Consider the following 13921-nt stretch of genomic DNA (forward strand, 5'->3'; position numbering starts at 1 on the left):
AATAAATAATAACCTGAAACTATAATCAATGATTTCAACAATACATGAAGGATGGAGAGAAGAAATGCAGCAGTAAAAGATGCTAAAAGTCTTAATTCATTTAGGAAGGAAAAATAATAGGAACGACTTAATCTTCAGTATTCATAGAGAGATAGGGAGATTAGAGTTTCTTCTGAATTTAAGAATAAACAACCAGTAAAAAAAATAAATAAATTCTGCATCAAACTAAAAAAAAAAAGAATAAACAAAAAAATAATTAAAATTAAAATGTGTATCTACAAACAAAGGGGAAAAAAGTAAAACCAATGAAAGACAGGAAAGACAAAAAGAATACCTACCATATGATCCAGCTATTCCATTTCTAGGTATCTACCCAAGAAAAAAGAAAGCACGTGTCCATACCAAGAATATATATGTTCATAGCAGCTTTATCTGCAACAGCCCGAAACTACAAACAATTCAAATATTCATCAACAGATAAATGTATATATATATATTGGCACAGACACATACAATGGAATATTACCACTTTGCAATAAAAAGCTGAGATCAGCAAACAATCCTAAACCTGCTACTTGTTTTTATACAGCCTAGGGTAGGAGCAAAGAATGACTTTTACATTTTTTAATGTAAAATGGTTGAAAAATTAAGAGAAAATTTATATTTCATGAAACATAAAAATATATGAAGTTCTAACTTCAGTGTCCATAAAGTTTTACTGGAACACAGCCAACTCATTTATTTGCATATTGCCTAGGGCTGCTTACACTCCACAATGGCAGAGTTGAGTTGCTGCAACAGAGGCCATATGGCTCACAAAACCTATAATATTTACTATCGGCCCTTATAGAGAATTGTGTGGGTTACAGCTAAGTAATACTTAGAAAATTGTTTCAGCCTTCAAGGTAAATTAATTATCTATCTCAAGAAGTCAGAAAAAGAACATCAAAATAAACCCCCCAAAAATAGAAGAAAAAATAGTAAACGTGAGAGCAGCAGTTAGTAAAATAAAAAATGAATTCACAATTTTAAAAAATCAGCAAGAGTTTATTTTTTTCAAATAAAATTCACTAACTACTGGCAAGACTTATGCCATCCAAAAAAAAAGTCACAAATAATCAGTATCAAGAATGAAAAGCTACAAACACTATAGCTATTAAACATATAATAAAATTATATTGTGAAAAACTTTACGGCAATAACTTTGAAAATTTAAGTGAAATGGAAAATTTTTCCTAGAGAAAAATATAATTTACTAAAACAGACTCAAGAAGAAATATAATATCTGCATTGTCCTATAACCAATAAATAAATTGAACCAACAGCTGAAAATCCTCAAAAAACTCCAGATTCCCAATGGCTTTACCAGTGAGGTATTTGAAAGTTTAAGAAAGATATAATTCTGCTTTTATAAACTTGTCCAGAGGATAGAAAAATAAGAACACAAAAATAATTTTATAAAAGTAGACATAACCCTCATAACCTGAAAACTTGACAAGGGCAGGAGAGAAAGGAGAATTATAAACAGAGATACAAAAATTGTATAAAGATATTAGGAAACAAAATCTAGGCCTATACAAAATGTAATATGTGACAGACAGTTGTGTTTATTACAGGAATGTAAGTTTGTTTTAGCTTTGAAAAAGCAATGAATATATTCAATTATATTAACAGATTGAAGAAACTACATCATAACAATAAGTACAAAAAAGCATACAGTAAGTCAACATTCATTCTTGATTAAACAAATGAAAACAACCTCTTCCAGAAACTGACACAATATTGTAAACTGACTACATACTTCAATAAAAAAGAATGCAAATTAAAAAAAAAAAAACCTCTTAACAAATAATGAAAATACATGGGAGCTCCCTTAATATCATACAGAGTATCTCAAAAAAACACCACGGTAAAGTTGATACTTAACAATAAAACAATGAAAACTTTCCCTTTGAGATCAAGCACCTGCAAGATGAGGGTACCTGCAATCACCACTGCTTTTCAGCAGTGAACTGAAGGTTACATAACAAGGGCAATAAAGCGAGAAAAACAAAAGAGAAAAATTGAAAAGGAAGACACAAAACTGTTATTTGCCAAAAATGTCAGTGAAATACCTAGAAATTAGAATCTACAGATCAATTGTTAGAATTAATAAGAGTTTAAGCAAGGTTGGTTGCTGGATACTTAATATACAGAAACCAAATGTATTTCTATATACCAGTAACAAACCAAAAATGAAATGTTATAAAAGAGATAATGTTGACAGTAACATTATAAAAAAACATGTAGCCAGAAATAAATCTTATAGAAGATATGCAAAACCTATATGAAAAAACTGCTTCAATAAAGGCAGCTGTTGGGTATCCATAAGGGAAAGTATGTTATTAGACCCTTACCACAAACCACACACAAAAATCAATTCCAATTAAAGATCTTAACATAAATAAGGGAAATCCAAAGAATGAGGTAGGAGTTAGCTTAAGGAAAGAGAAAGGAAAAAGCATAGATTTGTGGATAAAATATTTCCTATGTATTATATTAAAAGCTTTTTCAAATGAGTAAGAAAAAGATGGACAAGCAAGGTGGTGGAGGTGGCAGCCAGCTCTTCTGATATTACCCTTACATTTTCAAAATGCTAAAGCAGAACTTTAAAATTCTAATTAATACCTTATGTTTTGCCGTTCTTGGTCAACATATCGTATTTGTGATGCAAGCATTGTTTTGTGAACCTTAATTTCTTCAGTCCGTTCTTCCATAGCTGAGTATAATTGTTGCTTTCTTTTTTCCAGAGAAAGAACTTCTTCTGCCTTACTGTGAAGCATTTCTCGAGTACGTTTAACTTCAAGTTTTAAAAGATTGTCTTCTACCATCAGATCCTAACAATATAACAAAATCATCAGCTATTGATATAATCATTTGTGCACCTAAACCAAAATGTGTTTCTTTTTTATTGCTACAAAAGTGAAACCTGAAAATACAATTTCTTCCAATTTCTAAATATTAATTAGGGTTAAATTTAAATTGCTCCAAGTCATGACTTGGTTTTTCTTTTCTTTTTATTATAAGAAAAGGGTTTACAGCTATTCCAAGTCTTTTATTATAAATTAAATTTTAAATTCAAGTTTTACTTAAAAAAAGTAAGAAGTTATTCCTAAAATTGAAACTTACAATATCCAGAATATATATACAGGCCTATGGATGAGGATTTTTATATTCTAAACTAAATCATACAGAATAATGTGTAAATAAATTTTTATTTTAAAACAACTCAGTCATGACTATTGATGCAAGAATACACAAATAGATCAATTTTCAGAATAGAAAGCCTAGAAAAAATACTCCAGAATATAAGATTTTACTGTTTGAAAACATAGCCTTTCAGTTGGAGAAAAGATTAGATCCCCACATCTCATATGTACCAAAAATAAACTCCAATAAAACAGATAAACAAGTTTCTACTGTACAGCACAGGGAACTATATTTAATATCTTGTAGTAACTTATAATGAAAAAGATTATGAAAACAAATTAATACATAATTCATGTACATGTATGACTGAAAACATTATGCTGTATACCAGAAATTGACACATTGTAAACTGACTATACTTCAATTAAAAAATAATAAATAAATTTTAAAAATGCAAAATAATAATAATAATAATTTAAAAATAAACTCCTGGTCAATTTAAAAAACTTAATATAAGAGATGAAGCCAATGCAGCTACTAGAAACAGTTGCTATTTGAGTTTTTGTGTGATGAAGACATTTCTAAGCATAAAAATTATACAGGGAAAAACACTTAAATATTTGATATTAAAAAAAGTTTCTATGTCAAAAAAACTGAATTAAAATTTACAGACAATGGGACAAATACTGACAATATTTATGAGTTAATATTTTTACACATAAAGATCTTTTGCAAAGCAATTTAAAAATATAAACCTCCTAGTAGAAATATGGGCCCAAAAAATAAACCTAGAAATCCAAAAGAAAAATTATGGAACATAACAGAAAAAATGTTTCAAACATTTTAACTGAAACATAAATATTTTAAATTTTATGTTTAAACTTTAGATGTTTTAAAATGTCACCAGTGCAGGCTAAAATCAATGAGATATCATGTTTGCCCATCAAATTGACAACAATTTTATAAATTATAATACCCAGCCCTGGTGGTGGTGAGTAAAATAGAAAATTTACATACTGCTGGTGGCAGTATTAACTGAACCCTACAGAGGGAAACTTGGCTTGAAAATGGTTTCAAGGCACCAAAAATGTTCATTCTTTTTGAACCATAATTATACAGCTGGAAATTTATCCTAAAGAACTACATGAAGAACTGTACAATAAAATATACGCATAGTACATGATAGTACTATTTAGAAGAGCCAAACAATGGTAACAAACATATATCCAAAAAATAGGAGATGGTTAAATAAATTATTGTAACTTTATGCAATGGACTGTAGGAAGTCATTGAAGATATTTAATGTTTAGGAAACACGTACAATGTATTTTTAAGGTTTTAAATACAATACATAAAGCAAATTCTCTTCAAAAGATTGAAAGAAAATAATATACTATAACATTGTTTATCTTGTGTACAGTGATATAGTGACTTATTTCCTTCTTTATAATTTGGTATATTTAAAATTTTTTCTACAATTAGCATGAAAACATATGCTTTTTAATAGTATTTATACATATGATTTTATTGCACCTGTTTCAAAGCTTTGGCTTTATTAAGTTCTTTCTCTGATCTGTCATTGAAAAGGTTCAATTCATTTATTTTGGTCATGAGGGACTGCTTTTCATCACAATTTTTACTATTTGACTTCTTGATAAAGTAAAGATCATTCTGTAAAAAGGAAACAAGGTACATAAATACATATTTTAAATAACAATATTAAATACATACTACTAAACATGTCTTACATTAAGTTATATATTCTATTAAATACTTCTAATAATCAAATTTTTAAATTTCACCCTTCATGCTGTAATGTCTCTGATATAATTATCTATTGATGTTTGGGTTTACTTTGAATTCAATAATTCTAGGAAATATTACGTATGCTTACAGTTAAAACTGAATTATTAAGTGACTGCTACTTATGAGGAGAAATAGGTGGGAGAGGATCTCAGGCTTTGGTTCAATAGATGGTTCACCTTCTAGGGTTCATTATCTGATTCAACCCATGTCCCAGAAGGTAAAAACATTTACAGTGTGAGAAAGCTCAGGTTCTTGGTTAACTATAAGCTCTGGAATCAGACTGTCTTAGTTACGTATTAGCCATCTGATCCTGGGGGGCAACCTCCTCTTCCTCCGTTTCCTCATTTCTAAAATGGAGGTAATAACAATACCTACCTACCTGGGCTGTTGTGATGGTTAAAGAAGTTACTGTCAAAGAGTATGTACAACAATGTTTGACATGTAGAAACGCCATGTCTTATTATTATTATTACATATCTAATCACATATTGCTGGAGAGAAAAATGCTAAATAGGATGTAACCCCATCGGATGCGTAGATGGGTCATACATACTCAGATTCCAGTTTTCTAGCTTTATACCATTTGGAACCCTCCCTCCAACGCAAAACCAGAACAAGGTTTGTGCTCCTTGTCCTCTGTTAGTCCCTCTTAGGGTACCTAAAACAAAAATTTTCTAGTGCCAAGACCTATCCCTCTCCTCTCCTTCTGTCTTCCTGTTTCCCTCCCTTCCTCCCTCCTCTGTCATTCTCATTGCTTGTACTTCTCTGATGTATCAGGACCTAAGACTGATGCAGGGCAGTAAGAATATTTTTACATAAAGGAATGATTTTATAAAATTAACTTTCAGAAAGAAAATTCTAATTTGAGATAATTTCCAACCTGAAGTAATTTGTTTCTATTAAGGAAAATAAGAGATGGAGTGGAATGAGAGACTGAATACAGAATGACTTTACAATCTGATGCTACTACTGAGAAGAGAAAACCTTCATTAGCAGGTTAACTAGCTTTAATATCTTCAAAAATTCACTGCATTTCCATTCACTTTCTCTCTCTATCAAAACCAGAGCTGAGATAGGCATTAGTACTAGCCTACTGCATAATGGACAGAGCCCCACGGTAGTTAAAAGGGGGAACACTGGAAGCATCCCCACAAAGCAAAACAGACATAATTCAGGTCGGGGTCAAAAAACATGTTCAGATACAAATGTCATCCTCCTATCATTCTGCAGCACTAATATTCTCATATTCTATGAAATTTTAAAAACATTTATTGAGTACCTACTAAAAGTACTATATTAAGATATACAATGCTTCTAATGCCAAGTGCCCTAAAATAATATTAAATATTGTTTTCTATTTTAAAATGAATACTAGGACTCAGAAAAAGTAAAATAGCAGTAGTAGTATAACCTTGACATTCAAAACCAGTTCTAATTCCAAAACATGTGCTCTTTTCCATTAAACCACAAGAAGCAGGTTTTCTAAAATTTCATCAGGCCCAAACTACTCCAAGCCAATATTTTGTCATCTTAAAATTTATTATTATTGTTTTTTTAATTTTAAAAAGCAATAGCTGAGCCCTTTCACCTTTTAGCCCTAAAGGAGTTCAGGGCAATTCTTTCTGTAACCACTAGAGGACACTCATCACTAGCCTTTCCAGCTGTTTTAACATCTAAACCCTTTGGAGTTTTCCCCACATTTAGGTCCATGCTCACTCCTTCACTCTTACTTTTCAGTTAAACTTTAACATAGGTTCTATATTACACAGGTTCCCCTAATATAGGTTTTATATTGCCATAAACATATTAAAATACCTAAAGATGATGAACATTTTCATCTTATTAACAATATTGAGTCATCTGAAATATTTTAACTAAGTAAATATTTGGATAACAACAATAGATGACCCATAAAAGAGCAGCTTCTTTTAGGTGTCATTTCAAAGATAAAGGGCAATCAAGTTATTATAGTAGATACATAATATAAAACTGGAATTTATCAATTTTTAAAATCATACTATTTAAGAGTATTTTTAAGTCACATGAATTAGGGGTCAAATCCTAGCTCTCCATGAGGTAGCTGTGTAATCATGTACAAGTTACTTAATCTGTAAAACAAGTAATAAATTCTTTCTCACAAGACATCTATAAGGATTAAATGAAATAAAATGCTAAAGACATATTTAGCATATAGTAAATACGTAATGAATGGTAATGTTTCATTCTCTTAGTCAGTATAGAAATATGAACATTAGTTCATACATTTTTTATATATGTGGGTAGCTTGGCAGTCATCCTGTCCAAAGTAAAGTCCTATGAACATGTCAACTTTAAAACAGAATGACTAATGATAGAATATATGAAGCATAAAATGTAAGTTACATGAAGCTTCTTGATCTCTGTTTCCAAAAGGCTAACTGTAGATTTTTTCTCTTCCAATGTCTTTTTAAGTTCAACAATTTTTGTTTCAAGTGCTTGTTTTTCTTCTGAATTAATTTCTCCCTTTAACCGTGACATTCGGCGTTCCACTTGTTGAATGTAAAAATCCTGTTACAGTTTTAAAAAATAAGTTAGTAAGGAAAAACAGTTAAAATCATTTCTACAAACGCAAAAACACTGTAAAAATACTTTCTTATATGAGTTTGGCCTGATGTCATCATTTACTAAAGTCACTTTAAACCTTCAGTAATTTACAGGATGAAATCCTTCTTAGTCTAAAGGGTAAAACAACAAACTAGTCTTCAAGAGCCAGGGTACATGACAATGACACAGAAATAATCTTCTGAAAATATAACAAAGCAGCTAAGTACGTATTTATCATCCTACCATGATGGAACCTCAGTGAATCCACTGAATTTACACAGACATCGATTTTTGATGGGACATTTTCTAAGGGGTGTAAAAAAGATAAAGTCACAGACTGTTAGGAGTGAAAGGCCTAACAAATCTGATGAACTTCTAATGAGTTATTTTTAAAATTACATATTAGCATCTGTAATTTTGAGAAACTAAGAATATATCAGACAGGGAAATTAAGATGTAGACAAGGAAGACATTAATAAAGTAATGTAAGGCAGAATATATAAACAGAACAAATAAGGAAAAACTTAAAAAATATTTTTAACCTATTGGTCCACAGGTTGGGGTGGGGAAGCCAATGTCTGCATAACTAAGAATCATAGTTTTTCTAGGTTTCAGATATTTCACTCCTTGTTTTGTTTTGCTAGAGATCCAGTTGCTCCAAGATTCCTTTAAAGCATGGCTCTTCCCTACTAGAGTTGTCTATCCTCTTATCTGTTCATTTCAGATTGAGAGAAAAATAGTTTCTAAGGCTCCCTCACCCAGCTACTGACCTAACATGATAGCCCATCTTCGGCATCCATCTATCCCCTCAAGAGTTCTTAGAAATCTTTGTTTCCTTAGGACACTGCAGTATCTTGACTGTCACAATGATAACAAATTAATCTGGAAAATATTCATAAGTGTAACATCTACCTGACTGTACATAATTTCTTGCTGCTTCAAGGTTTCAAAGTCCAGTTTATGTAACTGATGGTTGAGGTGCTTTAGAGAGGAACGGGTTCCTTCAATTTCAGATACAACAGCTTTTTCTTTCATTGTCTCCGCCTGTAGTTCCTGGACTTTCTTAAATAACACATCTTTCACTATGTTCAATTGAACTTCTACTTCCTGATGATAAGAATAAAAGTGATTAATGAAATTATAATACCTTGAAATGTTTTATTGCCTGAACATTATAATTTGTGGGCTCTTAAAATGGGGGGCTCAAAGGCCCCCATTTTAGCCCTTCCCACAACTTCAACAAATTCCCAACATTGCTTGTAGGATACTCTAATCTAGTAGACTAGAATAGCAGTTTTCTGTTCCTGTAGCTTGTACCTTGATCTGTCATCTTAACTCTGTTCTATGTCACCTTAGCCTTAGAACTTGGCTATTCCAGTGGTTTCCCTAGAACATAGAATATACTGGAGGATTTTTCTGGTCAAGATGGAAAAGTATTAGGACCACAAGCTCACCTACTCTCATGATCACAACAAAATCACAGCTGACTGCTAAATAATCATTGATTAAAAAGACTGGAACCTAGCAAAAAAGATCTCCTTCAACTGGAAATGTAAAGAGGGAACCACAAGGGGATGGCAGTAGGGGGTGCATTCATGATATAACTGGGTCCCCTATCCCTGGGTGGGCGACCTACAAGCTGGAGAAAATTATATTGCAGAGCCCCTCCCAGAAGAGTGAGAGTTCTGAACCTCATGTCAGGCTCTCCAGCCCAGGGTTCTGGCATTGTGAGGAGTCCTCAGAACATCCAGTTGTGAAGGTCAATGGGGCTTAATTGCAGGAGCACCATGGCAATGGAGGATAAAGAGACTTCACCCTCTTTGCAAGTGCACACAGAATTTTGCATGCACTGGGCCAAGGGCAAAAGCAGTGATTCTATAGGAACCTGGGCCAGACCTGCCTGCTAGTTTTGGAAGTTCTCTTGGGGAGGTAGAGGGTGGCTGTGGCTCACCCTGGGGACATAAATGCTGGTGGCGGACATTCAGGTAGTGTTCATCTACACAAGCTTTCCTGGAGGCTGACATTTTTGTTTAGGTCATTGGTGCCAAGACTTAGCCCCACCCAACAACCTGTAGGCTTAAGTACTGGGAAACCTCAGGCCAAACAGCATACTCAGTAGGAATGCAGCCCCACCCATCAGCCGACTTCCTGAGCCCACAGCCACCTCTAGACACTCCCCTAGACACAACCCTGCCCACCAGAGGACAAGGATCCAACTCCACCCAGCAGGGGGCAGGCACCAACCCCTCCTGCCAGGAAACCTGTACAAGCCTCTAGCCCAGCCTTACTCACCAGGAGGCCAATAACATAAGTAAGAAAACAACAGCCCCACAGCCTGTGGAAGGAGTCTGTAATAGCAGGCCAGATTCTACCCTGGGACAAACTGGGCTCTGGCCCTTGGGTGACAGGGGAGTGCACTGCTGGGATGCACAGGACTTCTCCCACAGAAGGCCACCTCTCCAAGGTCGAGAAACATAACCATATGAATAAAACCATATGATCATCTCAATAGATGAAGAAAAAGCTTTTGATAAAATTCAATATCTATTTATGATAAAAACTCTCCAGAAAGTGGGCACAGATAGAACATACCTCAACATAATAAAGGCCATATATGACAAACCCAAAGCTAACATCATACTCAATGGTAAAAAGCAGAAAGCATTTTCTCTGAGATCAGGAACAAGACAAAGATGCCCACTCTCACCACTTTTATTCTATTCAACATAGTTTTGGAAGTTCTAGCCACAGAAATCAGAGAAGAAAAAGAAATGAAAGGAATCCAAATTGGAAAAGAAGAAGTAAAACTGTCACTGTTTGCCAATGACATGATACTATACATAGGAAATCTTAAAGATGCAACCAGAAAACTACTAGAGTTCATCAATGAATCTGGTAAAGTTGCAGGATAAAAAATTAATATACATAAATCAGTTGCATTTCTATACACTAACAACAAAACATCAGATAAAGAAATTAAGAAAACAATCCCATTTACCATCACATCAAAAAGAATATAATACCTAGGAATAAATCTATGTAAGGAGACAAAGAATCTGTACTTCAAAAACTATATTGTTAAAATGGCCATACTATCCAAGGCAATATACAATCCCTATCAAATTACCAATGATATTTTTGACCAAACTGGAACAAAAAATGTTAAAATTTGTGTGAAAACACAAAAGACCCTGAATAGCCAAAACAATCTTGAGAAAGAAGAGAGCTGGAGGAGTCATGCTCCCTGACTTCAGACTATACTATAAAGCTACAGTAATCAAAAGAGTATGGTACTGGCACAAAAACAGACACATAAATCAATGGAACAGGATAGAAAGCCCAGAATAAACACACACACTTTTAGTCAATTAATCTACAACAAAGGAGACAAGAATATACAGTGGAGAAAAGACAGTCTCTTCAACAAGTGGTGCTGGGAAAACTGGACAGCTACATGTAAAAGGATGAAATTAGAGCATTCTCTAACACCATATACAAAAATAAACTCAAAATGGATTAAAGACCTAAATGTAATACCAAATACTATAAAACTCCTAGAGGAAAACATAGGCAGAACACTCTTTGACATAAATCACAGCAATATTCTTTTTGAACCAGTTCCTAGAGTAATGGAAATATAAGCAAAAATAAACAAATGGGACATAATCAAACTTACAAGCTTTTGCACAGCTAAGGATATGATACCATCATCAAAATGAAAAGACAACCTACAGAATAGGAGAAAATATTTGCAAATGATGTGACCAACAAGGGACTAATTTCCAAAATATATAAACAGCTCATACAGCTTAATATAAAAAAAACCAAGCAACCCAATCAAAACAATGGGCAGAACACCTAATAGACATTTTCCCAAAGAAGACATACAGACAGCAAACAGGCACATGAAAAGATGCTCAACAATGCTAATTATTAGAGAAATGCAAATCAAAACCACAATGAGGTATCACCTCACAACAGTCAGAATGGTCATCATGAAAAAGTCTACAAATAATAAATGCTGGAGATGGTGTGGAGAAAAAGGAACCCTCCTACAATGTTGGTGGGAATGTAAATTGGTGCAACCACTATGGAGGACAATATGGAGGTTCCTTAAAAAACTGAAAATAGACTTACCATATGATCCAGCAATCCCACTCCTGGGCATATATCAAAAGAAAACTATAATTCGAAAAGACACATGTACCCCAGTGTTCACAGCAGCATTATTTGCAACAGCCAAGAAATGGAAACAACCTAAATGTCCACTGATACACAAATGGATAAAAAAGATGTGGTACATATATACAATGTAATACTATTTAGCCATAAAAAAGAATAAAATAATGCCATTTGCAGCTACAGGGATAGACCTAGAGATCATCATTCTAAGTGAAGTAAGCCAGAAAGAAAAAGAAAAATACAAAATGTATCACTTAAATGAGGAATCTTAAAAAAAAAAAAAAAAAAAGACACAACTGAACTTATTTACAAAACAGAAACAAACTCACAGACATAGAGAACAAACTTATGATTACCAGGGAGTAAAGGGGGTGGAGAAGAGATAAATCAGGAGTTCCAGACTTGCAGATACTAACTACTATATATAAAATAGATAAACAACAAGTTTTTACTGTACAGCACAGGGAACTATATTCAATATCTAATAGTAACCTAAAATAAAAAATATATGAATACATGAACCTATAATTAAAAATAATGAAAAAGAGTATTAAAACAAATATATGTATATATATGCATGACTGAAACATTATGCTGTACCCCAGAAACTGACACAGTGTAAATTGACTATATTTCAATAAAAAAGAGTGCTAGATAAATAAATACACTAGAGACACACAGCTTATAAGTTCACAAAGTTTAATAAAGTCTTAAGAGTGTCAAGGGAAGAAATCACATCACCCAGTTTCCCACCTTCTTTTGGGAACTACCCAGTGGGCAGGTAAATGTTTAACCACCAGCCTTCTGGTGGGAAGCAGGGGGAAGAGGCTGATTACCACGATTATTTATAGTCCCACTATGGCCAATTTTAAGTACATTATTAACATTATTCCACTAAATGCAGCACTTGGAAGAGATATGCATTAGCAGACCATTATGCAGTGTTTCTACTATACAGATATAATAGATGTTAGTAATCTTGAGTAGTCTTAAGAGAAGAGGTAACTGTAAAATGTTGTAAAATAATTTGAAAATGATATGTGCTGAGTACTTATTACTTTTGTTTATAATGTAATTTAATTTTAAGTCTATATAATTTAACTTTTAGTAGTAGTTATGGTTAATAGCTGACTTATAAAATTTCAGAAAATTTAACTATCAGCTCTTGTGAGCCAGTGTGAGCTGGCCCTAACACACTACTGGCACTGCCTCTTCCTGACACCTTGCCTGTAGCTGCCCTCCCTACATGTGCAGCTCTCTAGGAGATAAAAACCAGTCCCCCATTCCCACTGCTCCTTTTTCAGGAGGCAAGCCTATTTTGACCTCAAGACATCACATCAGTGTATTCCAGGCTTCAGGTAGACCTCCCATGCCAAGATCTATTGAAAGCTATCATTCTAAAATGTTGGAGTAAGTTTCCTCTGTGCACTTATACCCAGATAAGAATAATTCCCTTTGCCAACCAATGTACCTCAACATGAAACAAAAGAAGTCTGTGATTGGCACATTTAGGTTTTCACCAATCAAGAAATATAATCTGATCTAATCTTGTGAAATACATTACTTGTCATATAATAGACAATTTTCATTGAGTTTAAGACCTTCTGAAAGATTGCCTGGCAGTTTTACAGTTGGTGATTGATGGTGAATAACATAGCACATCTCCAAAACAAGCTTGGGATTTTTTCCAATCAAAATCGACAGCTACAAGATTATGAGTACAACCCTATTAGGGCACAATCAGTTCACATGCTACCAATCTAATATTTTTCTAATTCAGCTAATTTCTGTAAAAAATCACTAGTTTTTAATTCTGTCATCAGAAGGTCTATTTCATATAAATTTCATGGTCTTTACATATTTCTAATAAGTCCTAACACCCTCCCATTTCATGTGCTACAGAAAATCATGGTCTTAAGGGGAGAAAAAGCCATAATTTTTGAAAAATAATGTTGTATGATTTGAACTCAAATACCACTCAAGTCAAGATTATTGCATGGATGTGCAGTATACTGTATATATGTATTTAAATGTAATATAATGTATATGTGCAGTCAAACTGTAATAATTCTACCTAATAAAACTGAAAAGGGAAAAAAAAAGATTGTTGCATGGCTTCATTACTCAGGAATTTTATACATACACAACAGCACACTGAGGA

At 33.3% G+C, this 13921-nt stretch overlaps 1 protein-coding gene across 1 annotated transcript in view; it reads right to left on the reverse strand.

Annotated features, from left to right (window-relative positions):
- CCDC39 (coiled-coil domain 39 molecular ruler complex subunit) overlaps positions 1-13921 on the reverse strand; it is a 48545-nt gene that overhangs the window by 16991 nt on the left and 17633 nt on the right. Inside the window, exons 10-13 of the mRNA XM_010976234.3 lie at positions 8491-8685; positions 7378-7542; positions 4723-4860; positions 2668-2876 (exon numbers count right to left, since the gene is read on the reverse strand). Of these exons, the coding sequence (XP_010974536.1) occupies positions 2668-2876; positions 4723-4860; positions 7378-7542; positions 8491-8685 (707 nt within the window). The remainder of the gene's footprint in view (positions 1-2667; positions 2877-4722; positions 4861-7377; positions 7543-8490; positions 8686-13921) is intronic.

This window comes from Camelus dromedarius, chromosome 2 (assembly GCF_036321535.1).
Source record: "Camelus dromedarius isolate mCamDro1 chromosome 2, mCamDro1.pat, whole genome shotgun sequence".
Lineage (NCBI taxonomy): Eukaryota > Metazoa > Chordata > Mammalia > Artiodactyla > Camelidae > Camelus > Camelus dromedarius.